Genomic DNA, 17,285 nt, shown 5'->3' with positions numbered 1-17,285 from the left:
TTTTTATTTTATATTTGAAAATGACACACATCATGATATTAAAAAATGCAAAATAAACTGAAGTAAGTTTAATCATCAGTACAATTTAATTAAATACTTTTTATTAATTTACAAATAAAATAAATTTCAAAAATGTAACCAAATTTCTAGAAACTTTAAAATATAAATAATTAAACATCTTACATATACTCTTTAAAATATCTTTTCTTTAGGTTTTCTTTTATTTTTCTTTGTATGATAATTTAATTAAAATTATAAGTATTAACACAAAAAAATATTTATATTTAATAAGGAATAAACTTGACAATGCTTATTTTAATTTAAAAAACTGTAAAAAGTTCAAATTAAACAATATTTTTCTGATTAAATTTATTAAAAATAAACTGTATTGAGAATCTTTACATAGCCTAGTTACTTAGATATTAATATTAAATTAATTTTTATCAGTATTTTTTAAAAAATAAATAATTGATTACTAGCTATTTTTATTGATGAATATTGCTTGTTTTATGATAAAAATACTGATTTATACTGTAAATTTCTTTGGAACATTGGTATTTTCAAATAAATATTTTACTTTTTAATGAATAATTCATTTTATTGACCTACAAAAGAAGATTGAACAACCAAAAAAAAGCTCTTTGCAATTATAAAAAATTAAATAAAATTTTGATAGGAATACTTAAATTTCAAATGAAAAATAATAAATAAAATAATAAATTTGCATTTTTATTTCATAAAAAAAATATTATTGAACACAATTTAAAATAAAAAATAAAAAATTTATTAATGACTGACTTTTAAAAAATTAAAATTTTAAAATATTTGCTTAGTTAATTACCTTTTATTTAATTTATTTAATTTAGAAGTTTTAAAGAACTATTCCAAATTCTTTTGGAAAAACTCATATTGTAACTAAAACGAAAAATATAAATGACTAATTAAAATAATCAAAATTAGTAGAAACTTCTTCAACTCTTTTGTGAACTCAAATCAAAGTAATTAAAAATGTTTATAAATAGAAAATATTATGTATCTTATTAATGACTTAATATACGCCACTCTTAAATTATTTTTATAATTTTAAAAATTGAAAAAATACTTTGTTTAAAAAGATATAATTAATAATTAAAAAGTTATCACATTGTTAAATAAAGTTAAATTAAAAGAAAGTTTTTGCAAAATGGAACAATAAAAGAAAACTATGAAGGCACTAGTCTTAGAAGAACCTAAAAAGCCTATTGTATTTAAAGAAATTGAAATACCTACACCAAAAAGTGGCTAAGTATTAGTTAAAGTTGAATCTGCCCCTATTAATCCATCTGATCTTGCCTTCTTATAAGGTCATTATTCATCTAATAAAGGATACCCCTGCGTCCCAGGCTTTGAAGGATCAGGTGTTGTTATATCAAGTGGAGGTATATAAAGATATTTTTTAAAAATTTTTAGCAATTAAAATTAACTTATTATAACTCATTTTGAAAATGAACTAAGTACAAATATAATTTTAAAATATCTAGGCGGAATATTAGGATGGAGCTTAGTAGGCAAAAGAGTTGCTATTGCTGCTTAAACACAATGGGGTACTTATGCAGAGTACTGTGTAGCCGATGCTAATAGCGTTTTACCTCTTCCTGATGAAGTTAGTTTTAATTAAGGTGCTTGTACTTTTGTTAATCCACTTACCGTCATAGCAATGTTACAAATTGTATAAGAAGCAAATGTTAAAACTGTTGTTCATTCAGCAGCTGCATCTGCTTTAGGTAAAATGATGGTAAGATATTTCTAGGATAATGGAGTATAAGTAATTAATGTAGTTAGAAGAGCAGAGCAAGTAGAAATATTAAAAAAAGAAGGAGCATAACATATTCTTGATTCTACCTAAGAAGATTTCGATGAAAAACTTAAGGCTCTTTGCACAAGCTTAAATGCTACTATATTCTTCGATGCTGTTGCAGGTATTTTAACAGTTTAATTAATCAGCCAACGAAGTATTACAATTATTTTATCAATTAGGTGAATTAACTGGAAGAGTTTTGAGATGCATGCCAAATAAGTCTACTGTTTATGTTTATGGAGGTCTTTCTCTTTCAGGAAGCGTTTTAGACCCATCTGATCTTATATTTAGAAAATAAACAGTAACAGGTTTCTGGCTTACTGAATGGCTTAAGAATAAGAACATTGTGTCATTGTTATTTTTATTAAAAAAACTAAAAGGTCTTCTTTTGAGTTAGCTTAAAACAGATATCTAAAGAGAAGCTTGTTTAGAAGAAGGAATAAATGCAGTTAAATTTTACACTTCTAACATGAGCAAAGGCAAGGTTGTATTCAAGCCTTAAAACAGATAAGAAAAGCAAAATGAATGATTTAAATATGTAAATAATAATCTGAACAATAAAAAATAATAAAATATCTATTTTATCTGTCCGTTTTCCTTTATTTATATATATATATATATGTATGTATTGATAATAGACATAAGTTTAGATATATAAATCAGAACAAAATTATTCTTATTATTATTGTATTTCTTATAAATATTCACAGAATAAAATAGCCAATTATAAAGAAAATCATTAACCATTTTTATAGTGATTAATTTTTAAGAATTTTCACTTATCTTCAAAGCAATTTACCAAAATAAAAAAAATATTAACTAATTTATGATATTAAATAACTTCAAATATGTAATGAATTTTTTGCTCCCTGTTTTAGTTTGATATTTGTAGCCTAAAGCATTTCGCTAGATAATTAAACAAAATATTGTTAAATTAAATTTCTGATAAAAATTGTTAATAAAATTTACTTTTTATATTTTTTTAGACTATTGAAATTTTTTTCAGTTGATTTTATGTAAATTTCTTTTTGGAATCTTTTTAGTATGTTCGAATTATAATCTTACAATCTTTCGAGGAATCTTTGCTAAGTTTGTATATTGAGTGTTTTTGTATAGAGTTTATCCAGCTTTATTTCTGTAAAAGAAACAAGAGTGTCATCGTCTTTGACATCGCTTTGATTAGGAGGGCTGATGAAAAAATAATTTAAGTTAATCAATAATTGAAAAAAAAAATTTACCTTTGATTTCCATTGTAATGAATGGATCCATCTAATTTCCAGGAATCCACTACTTTAACGTTTCTTATTTTTTACTACAACATCTTTTTTTGAAAATACATTGCTTTATATTTTTATAATTACTTTTCTCTATCATCTTCCTCTAAACCAAATATTTCTTTTTATTAATCTTAATCTAGCATGTAATCTAACTCATTTTAATACTTGAATTTATTTTCATTAAAACAAGTTATTCTTTTTCTTTATTGAATATAATTTTATTCAGGACTTCTAATTTTAGGAGAGCGAAGAGAAGAACAACCTTGCTCAAAAAAGCTTTACTTTTATGAACTTTGTCTTTGAGGTCTGTGTAAATGATCTCTTTCAGTTGAAGCTTGACCATTAAATAAGCTTCTTGGTGATTATTGTGAAGATAATGCTTTACATGAATTAGTATCACTATATGACTAAAATCCTTTGGTTATATTTGGAATACTTATCTTCTTTCTAGTTAAATTATATTTATCTTTAATTTGCTTATTGTTTCCATAAATCTACTCAGTTTCGTTATTTAACTAAAAACCCTTAGTTATACTTAAACTGCTAGCTTATTTTCTAGATAAGATATATTGCTGCTTTTACATTTCTTTTACTTATTTTGGTGATATGACTTTATCTTACTATTGATTAACTTAATATTTATTCAAACTAAAAGATTTATTTAAATTACTATCTAAATTGAAGCTGGGCTTCTATTGTGTTATCTGTTAAATTATTTTATTTTTGCTTTTATTATAAAATTAAGCATAGTCGCTTTTTGAGTATTTGTTCTTTAATTCAAATAACTGCTATTTTTTTTGAGTATTATCTAAGCAAGTTTTCTGAATTTAATTTTCAATTTATCTAATGTAGGGTTAAGAAATAGTTTTGGAATTGATAAGAAAAATACTAGGATCTTATTTATATTAATCTATGAATCTGACAACGTCGTTTTCTATCACTTTTGTGGCTTCAATAGAATTCTTATACTAAATATAGTTCTACACTTTTTATTTCTCTTTTTGCATTTACTCGTCTATTTTATCATTATAAAAAGAATTTATCTATTACATTTCATAATTTAATTAGTTTGGATTAGATCTATTTCTTAAGGAAACTGGCTTAAAACGTGCTGCCAGCGATTATTTTTGTATATCTTTTAATAACTCATTTATTTTTTATTTAGCCATTTCTTTACCTTAATTGATCAATTCAATGCTATTTTGAGATACTTAATTTAAATTAATTTATTTATTTTAAGCTTTTGATATTTTATGAAATGATTCTTTATATGCAATAATGTGATTTAGCTTTTCTTTAGGTTGAGGCTCTTCTGCTTTCTTTTATAACATGCTTAAAAAAATAGCCTTATTGCTTATATTAGGCTCCTTTTTTTTTTAATCTATAGATTTAGATACTTATAGGTTATTCAAATTGCTTTATCTGTCTGTCATTATTGTATTTTCTTCAGTAGCTTATTGGCTTTCATTTTATGCTATACTTGTTGAACTTTTTAATAAAGCTGATCCTTTATTAGATGCATCGAGATTTATCGATGTTTTAGAACCCACATCTTTGTTTTTGCTAATTGAAATATCGTTTTCAAAAGCATCAAAATTTTATGCTGCCCTCTTCATTTTTCTTAAAAATCTATTAATAAGTGGCTGGACTTTTGATATTCTCAAAATTTAATCAGCATCTTATCTTTCTTATTTCCTCTTTAAAATTTTATCTATTAAAAGAGATCTCTCTTCCATACTATCTAACATCCTAATAGCTTGATGTATCTAATCTTTATCGTTTAAATCTCTAATCTAATTAAAAACAGTAAATATTTTTAAATCTTAATATTCTTTTTTGTTCAGTTTTGAAAGCTTCTTTTCTGAATTATCGCCATCTTATATCGAATGAATAGAAATCATTAGTTCCTCTATTTAATTTTATTTTATTTTCTTATCTCTTAATGATATCTCTGTTGAATTATTCTTTGTTCTTTAAAGTTTAATATCACTATTTAAAATTTCCAATGATCCATTTTTTACAAAATTTCTAGTCTAAGTTGATATAGGGCTTTATTTATGTGATTAGAATTTTTTTAAATCTTACTCTCTAGAAGCGAAGCTATTGAAGCATGTCTGTGAAAAATTATTATTCTACAATTAAAATAATCTATCTTAGGAAGAGGAATCTAAATTATTCATTTCAGAAAGTAAACAATTAATTGAATTAAAATTTAAAGTAATTTAATTTAAGTAGAAGTTTTTCTGAATATAAAACCAATTAGAGAAAATTCATTATTGAAAAAGAAGTAAATAATATGCTAAGGAAATTAGCAAGAAACAAACATATATATTTTTATATTTTAAAAAGTTATTTAACTACCAATAAATTATTTTTTAAATTTGATCAATTTAAAAAATAAACCATAATAAAATTTAAAATAAATTGTTAGCATAAAATGATTTACATTAACAAATATATAATTAATAAAATGCATAATACATATATAGCTATCAATTTTATTTATCTTTGTTAAAATTAAATCTATCAAAATTATTAAATGGACATTTATTTAAGTTTTTAGAAATAATTCTATGATTCATCACCTTAAAATAATTAATTAAAATTAATATTTTAATGTGGTTAACTTATTAAATGTATTTTTTCTTATTAATATTGAGGTATGTTTTAAATTTGATTTTTTTGTTAATATATTTAAGTTTATTGTATAGTTTATTATTATAATTATTCATTTATAGGTATTTATTGCTACATTTACAATTTTAATTCAGTTTAAACAGGCTATTAATTTTTAAGTAATCCTAATAGTTGGTTTTAGTTTAAGATTTAGCTTTCAAAATATCTTCTGAATAGAGCATTTTCAGCCCTTAATTGTTCTTATATCTCTAATGATTTAGAATAATCTTATTATTATTTTATAATGAATTATTCTAAATATTATATTTTATCATTAAAGTATTAATTGATTGTTTGTTGGCTCTTTGCTATTTAAAATCCACTCACTTTTTAGGAATTGTGGGGACATTTGTTTTATTATTATATAAATTAAGATTTATCAGATTCAACATTTTACTTGCTTTATTTGTTAAATTTCATGTTGTCTTCTTGCTTTAATTCATATTATTGATTTAAGTTGTCCTTCTCTGGGTTTTAGTGTAATAGCAAATTCTTTTTCCAAGACTTTTATAATTGATTATTAATTGATTCTATTTTTGTAGAAGGTGATAAAGGATTGTTATTATCACAACAAGAACAGCCTTATGTAGAGTTACTATCCTTGATATACTCCTCTCCTTAACCTTGTTTTTGGTTTATTTATGTTGAGTAAGAGAGTTTTTCATTAGCCTTTTAGCTGATATTATTGAGATGCTGTTGAAGTTGTTAAATTTGGTTTTCAGTATTTAAAAAAGTGCTGCTTAACTGATTTATTTATATTTTTCCTAGTGTTTGCAAAAATTATTCTTCATGAAGTTTCTTCTCTGCTGGAATTTACTACATTCCATTAATATTTTTAAAAGATAGCTCGTTTGGTTTAATATGAGATTCTGAATTGGAATTGTATATATTTTCTTGTTTGACATCTATAATATCTTATGAAGAATAAGTTCTCATTGACTTATCTGAAATATTATTTTTTAGATTTTATAAAGTTTCAAATCTTTATTGTTTAATATTGCTATCAGTTGATTCTTAGTACAATTCAATGGGATAATTATTAATTGCTTATTGTATTTTACTAGATTCTGTTTTATCCAATTATAAAAATTTATTTAAATTTTTTTCTTATAAATTTTGATGATTTACATTATAAAGTTATTCATAATCTTCTTAATCTTTCTAAAAATTTCTATTTTTTTAAATAAGTGGATAATTTTTTTCATCACCAAAGCTATTCTTGGTATTTTGAGTTAAACAATCCAAACAAATTTAGTACAGCTAGTTTGTTTGCTGAGTGTCAAATAGATCTTTTGCTGAAAAATTTGCTTCATTTTTTTCATTTTAATTTTAGATTTCTTTAGTCTAGAGTTGAGCAATTAATTTGGTTGGGTTATTATCAATAATCTGATTATTAAGAATATTTTATTATTTTTTTGAGTTTTCTTTTAATTAATCATAAGTAGTATAGCCTTATTAATCAGATTAATTTGGGTAATCATCAATTTAGTTAGGATTTTTATTGATCAAAAATTAATTATTATTTATTGATTAACTAAAATTGTTCTACAAACATTCTAGACAAATATCATCTGACTCTTCAATCTGCTACTGCTATAACTATTGATTTTGTTATGCTTTTTAGGTATCACTACAGCAAATTAGACAAATATCTGAATTCTATTCATTAAATTAAATCTAGTTTTACTGTTAGATAACTTTTTATTCTCCTTAATTAGTCTACTGAAGATTGTTACAAGCTATTTCTTGTTCGTCATAAATGATTGCTTTTTAGTTGTCTTAATTTAAATTGAGATATTTTTCTTAATTTACTTAATTTTTAAGATTTGGTTAAGATTAATCAACAACATTATTTTAATTATTTTAATTGATTCTAATTTAGCTTGATTATTTTTTATCTTAGTTAAGTAGAATATTTGAATTTAATTAATTAATTTCTTAGTATTAATCCTGTTCATCTCCTTCATAACACTCTTCCTCATCAGAACCTTCTTAATTAGGACAAGTTTTAGATTTTCTTCCCGGCTTATTTACAGGAAGTGGATTATTAGGATACACATAATCCCACATTTATCTAAAAGTCTCAAGTGCAGGATTTTCATAATTAGCTATCATTAATAAAGAAATTATTTTTTTCCATGTTTAAGCCTCCCAAGCAGCTTGGATTTTACCTTTTTTTCTAGTTTTTTCTTTCAGTTCAGTAGGCCTTTCCAACCTTTCTTCATCAAGTAAAGATATAAGGGTGTTTACGTAGCGCTAAAGCATGTTATTCTTTATCATTTCTTTCCTGTACTCTTATATTACTAAAGAACAAAGTTAACCCTTTTCTACTCCTTCAAATCTAGATCTAATAGCTTGGTAAGTAGTAATACTTTTATAGTTAGGATTTGACTAAGAAACTACATATTTATGTAGAATAGGGTCAACATATAGTCTATATATCGTATTGATTAGGGTATCTTACAGTCTTTTAACGATTCTTATTTGTTAGGCTTTTTGAATGACCATCAAGTCAGCACGAAGTTCCTCCTTATTATAAATATCAATCATCTAAATTAATTATATAAAGATGTGTACAGAAGTTAATAAATTAATTTGATTTTTTAAGAATGAATATTAGAAGGATATTCAATATATTTAGAAGTGAATTGATAATTTTGTTTTTTAATATCAAATTTTTTTTTTTGAAATATAATTATTATATCAAATTGATTGAATTATTCATCTTGTAACTTAATTTTTGTAAAAGAATCAAGATCAGCAAAGTAAAGCAAAAATATGGATATTTTTTTAGAATACTTTTAAAAAGATATATAATTTGTTTAAAAAAAGTACTTTAAAAATGATCAATATAACTTAATTACATTAGATTTATGGCCGATAACCAGTAAATAACAAAACTTAATTTAATCAATTTATATTTACTTTTTCATGTTTAATTTTTGATAGTTGAGAAGAGTGCCTCTTGAGTCTGATTTTTTCCTCTTTTCCTTTTTTTTATTATCCTTAATTTTATATTAATTTAAAAACTCTTAATTGACGCATCAAGAATCACTAATTTTTAGATTTTTACACGAAATATTGAAATAATAAACCACCTATTAACGTTATTCGATAATACTTTACTTCTTTTACCGTCATTTTTTAAACATCCATTTAAAAAATGATGGAAACATTTTTATGATATCAAGTTTTAGTTTTATGAAGCATTTTAGTCATAATATTACAAAAAGGCGCCAAAAATATATTGCAGCTTATAAATTAAAGCAAATAAATTAGTTTTCATAATAAATGTCTTGTTTCTATTTAAAGATTATTCCTTTTTTATATTGAAATTACTGAAAAGCTACTGAAAAATTCATAAACATTTTCAATATTTTTTATTAAATTAATTTTAATTAAATTTTTTTGTTTATTTTTAAAATTATTTGGTTATTTATTGTAAATTCATTTATTTTAATAAGAAAATATAATTTTTAGCTCTTTACTAATATTTATGAATAATACTTAAATTTTGAAAGCTATTAACATATATTTACTCTAAAATTCAAAGCATTTATATATTTTTTTTCAAAATAATATTTGATTCATTTTTTAATTATCTATATTAGTTTATAATGTGAAAATAAGATTCAAAAAAAGAAAAGTTTTTTGAATTATCTTAAATTCAAATTTCGCTATTCTTAAAATAAGAAATAATAGATTCTAATAATCCTTAAAATGAGTGAATAAAATTAATTTATTTTAAATTTCGAATAAATAATTTTTTATATTTTTAAATTTTAATATAAATTTATTTAAATATTTAATCACATTGAAATTTAAGCTAAATATTTAGAAAAAATTAAATTTCCTTAATTTAAAAAATTAATATTTTTTTATTATTATTTCCTATTAAATTAAAAAATTAAAAAATATTGAAGGTTTTATTTTATATCAAAATTAAAATGATTTTTAACCTAAGACCTGCAATTTTTATTAATGCTTTAAAAGCTCAAATAATAGAATATTTAAATAGCTAGCAAATTGAATAAAATAGTGTTTTTAAATATTATTTAAACTTAAAATTAAAGGATGAATTATAATTTTATTTTAGAGTAAATATTTAAAATAAAAATGAAGAAAAAGACAAATATATTAAATTTGAAAAAAAATAAATATTTAAATGAGTAATTATAAATAATTATAATAAATTAAACTTAGAAATACTATAAATCAATATTAGATTAACAGCAGTAAATACAAAATTTGATTTAATATTTTAAAATATTTAGCTGTGACCATTAAACATATAAATATTAAAGTTGTATAAAATATTAATAAAAATAACATAAAATATTATTGTTTATACAAGTTATTTTCTAAATGTCAAAAATGAATATATAAATATCTAATTATACTACCTATTTATTCTTTTCCGAATGTTTTAGCTCAATTTATTTATTTTTTTGAGTCTTAAACATTAAAGAAAAATAATTTAATTAAAATTAACTATTAAATACTTATATTGAGTTATTAATATCTGTTTTTTATTTATAAAATATTTTTATAAATTTAATAGTATATGTTAAAAATGATCAATACTGCTTTGATAGTTTAATTTAAATTTAATGTGGCTTTTGGACTTTGTTCAGTATTGATAAAATAGTCACATTTATCTTTGGTGTAAATTTGATTTATATTTATTATAAAATTATAAAAATAAAAAAATAAAAAAATTTGAAATTTTATTGAAAATCACTTATTGAATGATAAAAGTAAAGTTTTTAATATATAAATAATTGTTTAATTAATAATTAATGTATGCCTAATAATACTATTGTATAAAGCCTAAAAATTTATTTTATTTAAGCTATGCAAATATTCATAAAGAAATGAATTATATTTTTAATAATTTATTTATTTATTTAGATAAACTTGATTTGTATCGCCTTAATTTTATTTTTATGAATTACAATTACTTTTATTTAATGAAAGAAAGTCTTTGATTTACTTGTTTATTTAAAATATGATCTACTTTTTCTTTAAATTTTAGAAGAAAGATTAGCCGTGTTTAAAATTTTAAGTCAAAGATAAAAAAGATATCTATCTATCTATATATGTGTATGAATTATTGAAAATTTATGATTAAAATATTGGAGTGAGTAGGTGAGTGAGCATGGAAGATTGAAGGGTGAGAAGACAAATGAAACAAAGTAATAGGAGTGTTCTTCTTAATTTTGATAGAAATTATAATAAATGAAAAAGGATAGTGAGATTTGAATAGACTTAAGGGGTGAATATAAAGAATAAGAAAGAAATTAACAAATATCATAGAAACACAAAGAAAATAAATAGGAGATATAGTAATCAAAAAGAGAGAAAAAAAATATTATAAATCAACTATTAAGAATGTTGTCAAGAATAGCTTCAAAAAAGATTAGCAAGCAAATAGGATTAAACAAGAAGATTGCTAGATAATCTTCTTCAATTAATAAAGTTATTTAAGATCTATTGGAAACAAGCAGCAAGGAAGAAAGTGACTTAAGAGTTAGTCAATTTGCCAAGAATTTAGATTATTTGCGTGAAAAACATGAAGAACGTTCTAAAATAATTAATCAATACTTGCATAGAATGAGAGCTGCTTCTATTAACTCTAATATTCCTCTTAAAGAAATTTTGCGTTAATTCATTTCCTCAACTCGTTTGGGATTTGATTAAAAAATGACCTCTGAGACCTTGTTTTACTTAAGTGCTACTCTTAACAGTTTAGGTCCCAACCCTAATCACTACTTCGATTATAATGTGAGCAATTTTAATTTTTTTGCTTAGGAAAACGAATATTTAATGAAAAACAGTTGAGTATTAATTAAACATCAAAGCAATAAAAATAAAATGAATATATTTATCAGAGTTATAATAGATTATTTCTATTTAAAAATGTGCAATTATTTCTTTCATGTAATTTATCTTTTTTAATTATTTATTAGTTGGAATTGCTTAAAGACTCTTGGAGATTCGATGATTTAGTTGGAGACTTTAGATACGGTTTAAAGAGTGGTGTTGAATTTTCTCCTGAAAGAATCGCTCAAGGTCTTCGTTCTTTAAAGAAGTTAGGTTACTCTAATAGTAGAATAACTAGAGAAGCTATCTAGAAGGTAAGACATACTTCACTTATTCATAAAACAAATAAATAAATAAAAAAGATTTGTATATATATCCTCATCCAAATAAATATCTTAATCTTTAAAACTCTCGTTTAATTTAAAAACCAATTTTTATTTTCAAGAATATTCTTTCTATTTATTTTTGGAGATAAATTATCTATTTATATTTATTCTACTTTTACTCTACATAAATTTAAACATCCAACATTCAGATCAATGTAGCAAATACTTTCTTTTAGATTAAAATACCTTTTTAGGGTTTTTTAATTCTAGTTAGCTTATAATTGAGATTATAAAATAAAAGCAGTAGAAATAAATTAGTATAAGAGGAGGATAAAAAATATAATTTTTTCAAGATTCTAAATAATTTTATGATAAACATCAATAAATTAATACTGTTTTTTATAAATTAGATACACAGAATGTTGACTAAAAATGACGACTAATTCAATATTGATACCGAAAATATTATCGATAACAACCCTTCTATCCATAAACCTTTATATTACATGAGATCTCCTTTAGATGCTAAATAAATTGTTGAAAACCCAGAATTCTAAAAATTCTTGAAGGCTACCATCTAAAAGCAAGAATAAGAACTTAATAAATTGAATTAAAAAAAAAATCTATAAAAGGATGAAGATGCCTAAACTATTACTCTCAGAAACGAATTGAATGAAGAAGAATAGGAAATACTCGATGAAATTGAAATTATATCTAAGAAAATTAATAAGTCTATTTAAAAGTCTGCTTTAGCTATGAAGAAAACTATTGAATCAGTTATTTAAATTAGAAGACACTATTTAAGAATGATTGAATCATAAGAAAAGGTCTAATCTGTAAATTTGACCCCATAGCTTAACTTGGATCTTTTGAACTTAGAAGAAAGCATGGTTGAAGCTGGTCTTATTTCTATCAACGAAGTCAAAAATCCTTGTAAATATTTTTAATTTACTGATTTAAAAACATTTGATATCATCAATAATTGCACTATTGATTGCAGTTTGATATTGCTCTCTTAGCAGTTTACTATAATTCTGATATATTAAAGAATGTTCATTCGCTATTATTACTCTATTATTTTATAGAAATAATTTTATTATAGATAAAAATAAATTTATTTTGTAAGATTTGTTGATTTATTATATTTTTTGAACTAATAGAACTCATCATTGATACCAATCAAAATAGAGAATCAATTGCTTAAATTGTTTCAAACTTGATTGTTGAATAAAACGAAAGTTTCTTGCCTTATTTTGATAATTTGATCTAATCTAAACCATAATTGCTATAAGAAATCGACAGTGATAGAAGCCTTCCTGAAATCAATGTGCAATTCTTTGCTAATTACACTCATTCTCAATTTGCTGAAGCTTTATTAGCTGTAACTGAATATTCAAACTCCAAATTAAGTGAATTCAAGGGATAAACTTTCCTTAATGAAAAATGGGCAGATTTCTTCCCATAAGGTAAATAAATAAATAATAGAGTATAAGATTAAATTTTAATTAATCCTCTTTATAAAATTATTTTTTAGTTGATGAAGCTGACAGACTTTTCTTTGTTCAATTTTTAGACAGCTAAAAACTTTTCATTGAAGTTTCTGAAGTTGTTCTCGAATAAACTAAGAATGAAAAGGATGTTAATGCTTTAGGTAAATATGCAGCAGCTTTCGGCAATATAGGTAATTTAATAAAAATTTCTTTAAAAAAATTTTAATGATTTTGTGTTTTATTAAGGTCTCATCGGTGTCTCAAAGGAATTAGTTAAAAGAATTACAAGCCTTGAGGGTATGTCTACTCAAACTGGCATTTGTATCCTTAGAGTATGCAGTGAATTCCCTGAAGAATTCTCTTAATTAAGCGAGAATATTATTTAGATTTTGGAAAAATCTTCTGATATAACCGCTTCTCAAGCTATTGATTTGGTTTATTATGAAATAGCTCTTAACAAGGTTAGTGAAGCCTCATTAAATATTTTAAAACAATAAAGCAAACATATTTTAGATGAAAACCCTAGATTGAATTACGTAAGTCAATACCTTAAACTCTAAGGAGTAGACTTAGGTTATAATGCTTCTGGTGCTTCAATTTTTGAAAATAACTTGTTCTAAAAGAACCCTATTAAGGATAAGTTAGTTGAATTAATCGGAAAGGCTGAAAATTTATCTCACACAGGTTTGGGAGATTACAAGCCAGATTTTATGTGCTTAGAAAGAAACGAATAAGGAGAAATAGTACAAAAAGCTATTTTCATTACCCCTGCTGAATATTCATATTTCGACATTGCTAAACCAGCTGTCGAATATACTTTGCTTTCTAAATACTTGAGTCACAAAGTTAAAAATATGGTTTTCGAATTCATTCCTATCACTAAATTCATCGACGTTAACCACCAAGATCACGTAAATAAATAAATATACACTAGTTAAATCTTTTTTTATGATAATTCAAATTTAAATATAATATAGATGATAACTATTAAGAGAGATAACTAATTATTTATTGAACTTTTTGATAAAGCTCATCACAATATTTACTCTAATCTCAATAACGATCTTTTAGTAATTGGTGAAAATCTTATTGACGAAGAATATAATATCTTGAAATCTAAGATAAAACAAATTTTCAGACTTTCTGGTGGTAGAAGATACTTGCAATTATCAGTAAGTGATTTAATGCAAGTTAAATATTCGCTCTTCTCCATGGCCGAAGATTTCAACACAGTTCTTTCTGAAACCAGTTAATAAAATCTTAACCAATTATGCTAAAAGCACTTTAATCAAGATTTTGTTTCTTTACTTAAATCTCACAGCAAATTAAATTTCAGTGTTAAGAATACACAAGAAGAAATGGAATTCTTCTTAAAGTAGAAGTGGGTTGGAAAGCGTTTGTCAATTGACCTACTCCCCAAAGGAAACGAAAAATATAACTAAAGTGATGCCTTCTTTGATCATCTCTACATTAGCTCTGAAAATTACTATGAATATCCTGAATGGTAAGAGCTCCTCACTTAAGAATATGGTGTATCTAATATTGCTTAAATTAATCCTACAAACTTCTTGGCTCATTAGGTTTCTGATGTTTGTAACTAGACCAACACTGCTTACATTATCCCTAAGAAGAAAGAAGTAAGATCTTAGATTCGTCCTCTCGATTAAAGAATCGTCACTTCAAAGCAAGATAGAGCTAATTACAGCTTAACCTGGGAATAAGATTACTTCACTCAAGGAACTAATGGTGAACTTGTTTATAGAGGAGAAAACCACAAAATTTCTGAAGGAACTAAGTATATTGCTAATTTACTTAACTTCAAGTGGGAGCTTAAGAAGGCTTTTTCAAGTTAGGAACGTCTAGATTTTCTCCATAAATTGAATTTAACTGATAAGTTAATTGAAAATCATTTACATACTTCTTAAAACCACTAACCTAAGCATGCTCACTTTGCATAAAGAGACCCAAAAAAATATTTCGAATATTTACAAAATAAGACTCCCTCTTCACTCTACTGCTAAGAATATCTTGAATTTTTCACAAGAAAAGTTGACCAAAAAAATAAAATAATCCAACTCTCAAAACTTCACTTCACAAAAATTAAAGAAATCTACAAGAGCTATTAGAAGGGTTACATTTCTAGATAGCAATTTGATTAATAAAAGGAAGGTATCCAAAAAGATCTTCTTAAAACTTTGAGATAATACGATGCTGCCAACAACAGTCTTGATTCACTCCTTCAAAACGAAAGTAAACTTAACATTTTGCATATTGTTTTTAATAAAATTTTATTTAAATAGCAATAAGATATATTGATGTTCAATTTGATGCTGAATCCTTACTTAAGGATAAGTCCTACGTTAGATATAATTTAGAAAACGACAGAGTAATTTAAAATTAATTAATTTATTTAACTTTCTAATATAATTAATTTCATAATTATTTAAAGGATTACTTAGCATGCAAAAAAGATTTAAATTAAACATTAAATTTGAAGAGAATTAGAGCAGAAGAAAAATTAATTAAAGCTAAAATTCTTAGCAAAATTTCTGCTGAATAAACCTTAACTTCATTAGAATAACAATACTTAGAAAAGTGGAATAGTGGTGAAATTACTCTCCCTAAGGAGCCCACATTCTTAACTTATAAGGAACTTGATAATTCAGATGTATAATTGCTTAATTCTTTGAAGTTCAGTGATTTAGTTTCATTCGATAAAATGCAAGTAAACGATTTAGTTGTTGAATTCTCTTCATTGTTTGAATAAGCTATTATTAATAATGCTGATGTCCATCTTAAGGGTAAGAATGCTCTTAAAGAATGGGGCATTTCTCCTGAATGGATTAGCAAGAGCGCAACAAATTCAATGAATAATTATTTAATTGCCCTCAGTGAAACCTAAGCATGGAAAGATGGACAAAAATTAAAAGAACATGAAAAAGAAAATGTTTGCTCTATGCTCAGACTCCTTCAAGAACAATCATACCAAGATAAGATCTTCACTGCTAATGAAAACGTATTAAGAAAGGAAGCTCTCGACGTATTCAACTAATCTGAAAATAGATTCTCAATATTCATGAAATGTAAAATATTAAATTTGGAAAAAATTTTTAACAAGTTTTGAAAATAGGGTTGGAAAGCAGAGAATAAGAAGGTTTTAGTATTTCCTCTGACAATACTGAGCATGTTTTGAAGCTATGGGAAAATATCTTTGAAAAATCATATGAAAACACTACATAAGAAGAACTCCACTTATTTACCCATAACTTGGTACAAAGATTGTATGTTCTTTCTAAGTATCCTCCATCTGCATTTGGATCTTTCCTTTCAAAACTTCTCCTTCATCCTAAACTTCACATCATTGATAAGAACGTAAAAATATTAATTTCATTTCTAAGTTTATTAATAAATAATTAAACTTATTTATTTTTTAATTAATAACTTATTTAAATTAAAAATAAGATTTTAATTTGTGGAATCGATGCTTTTAAATTTAATGCCTACTTAAGTAGCAAAGAATTGATTGACTTCTCTCGTAACGTTAGAGCTGCCCATACTCCTTAGGATTTAGCAGCATTAACTAGAGCTAATGTCTTTGCTTCTGAAAATATTTTACAAAAGATTTCTAAGTTAGTTAAAAATTGATTTGGAAGAAAATTTCCTATCTTATTTAAAATTTATTTTTCTCACTCAATTTTAAACTTAATTTAATATTATTTGTCATTATTTACTGAAATTCATATTAGTAAAGTTTTAGTTAGAAGCCTTTAATATTTCAAGTATCATCTTTACATTTTTAATATTTAAAACGTAAATTAAACTTTATTTTTTTGAAAAAAATCTGATTTTTTGTTAA

At 23.6% G+C, this 17,285-nt stretch overlaps 4 protein-coding genes across 4 annotated transcripts; 3 read left to right on the top strand and 1 right to left on the bottom strand. All coding sequences in view use genetic code 6, as the record gives it.

The window, feature by feature from the left end:
* Positions 1-1,183: 1,183 nt before the first annotated feature.
* TTHERM_00145040 (zinc-binding dehydrogenase family oxidoreductase) lies at positions 1,184-2,366 on the top strand (the record flags this gene model as incomplete). Its single annotated transcript, XM_001011144.3, has 3 exons — positions 1,184-1,418; positions 1,521-1,958; positions 2,017-2,366. The coding sequence occupies 3 exons, from the start codon at positions 1,184-1,186 to the stop codon at positions 2,364-2,366; spliced, it is 1,023 nt and encodes a 340-aa protein (XP_001011144.2).
* Positions 2,367-2,612: 246 nt separating this feature from the next.
* Positions 2,613-3,604, bottom strand: TTHERM_000145039 (hypothetical protein; the record flags this gene model as incomplete). Its single annotated transcript, XM_012796350.1, has 3 exons — positions 2,613-2,743; positions 2,807-3,025; positions 3,076-3,604. The coding sequence occupies 3 exons, from the start codon at positions 3,602-3,604 to the stop codon at positions 2,613-2,615; spliced, it is 879 nt and encodes a 292-aa protein (XP_012651804.1).
* Positions 3,605-7,549: 3,945 nt separating this feature from the next.
* On the top strand, positions 7,550-8,290 carry TTHERM_000145038 (transmembrane protein, putative; the record flags this gene model as incomplete). Its single annotated transcript, XM_012796349.1, has 1 exon — positions 7,550-8,290. One exon carries the CDS (start codon positions 7,550-7,552, stop codon positions 8,288-8,290), a length of 741 nt encoding a protein of 246 aa, XP_012651803.1.
* A 2,891-nt stretch (positions 8,291-11,181) lies between these two features.
* On the top strand, positions 11,182-17,074 carry TTHERM_00145010 (hypothetical protein; the record flags this gene model as incomplete). The annotated part of the gene is made up of 11 exons (XM_001011141.2): positions 11,182-11,574; positions 11,760-11,927; positions 12,350-12,872; positions 13,100-13,405; positions 13,474-13,620; positions 13,676-14,340; positions 14,407-15,679; positions 15,730-15,815; positions 15,879-16,512; positions 16,560-16,801; positions 16,892-17,074. 11 exons carry the CDS (start codon positions 11,182-11,184, stop codon positions 17,072-17,074), a joined length of 4,620 nt encoding a protein of 1,539 aa, XP_001011141.2.
* Between the last annotated feature and the right edge of the window lie 211 nt (positions 17,075-17,285).

Source organism: Tetrahymena thermophila (assembly GCF_000189635.1).
Source record: "Tetrahymena thermophila SB210 genomic scaffold scf_8254747, whole genome shotgun sequence".
Classification (NCBI taxonomy): domain Eukaryota; phylum Ciliophora; class Oligohymenophorea; order Hymenostomatida; family Tetrahymenidae; genus Tetrahymena; species Tetrahymena thermophila.
The sequence above is the reverse complement of the archived record's forward strand: the minus strand, read 5'-3'. Positions and strand labels throughout refer to the sequence as shown.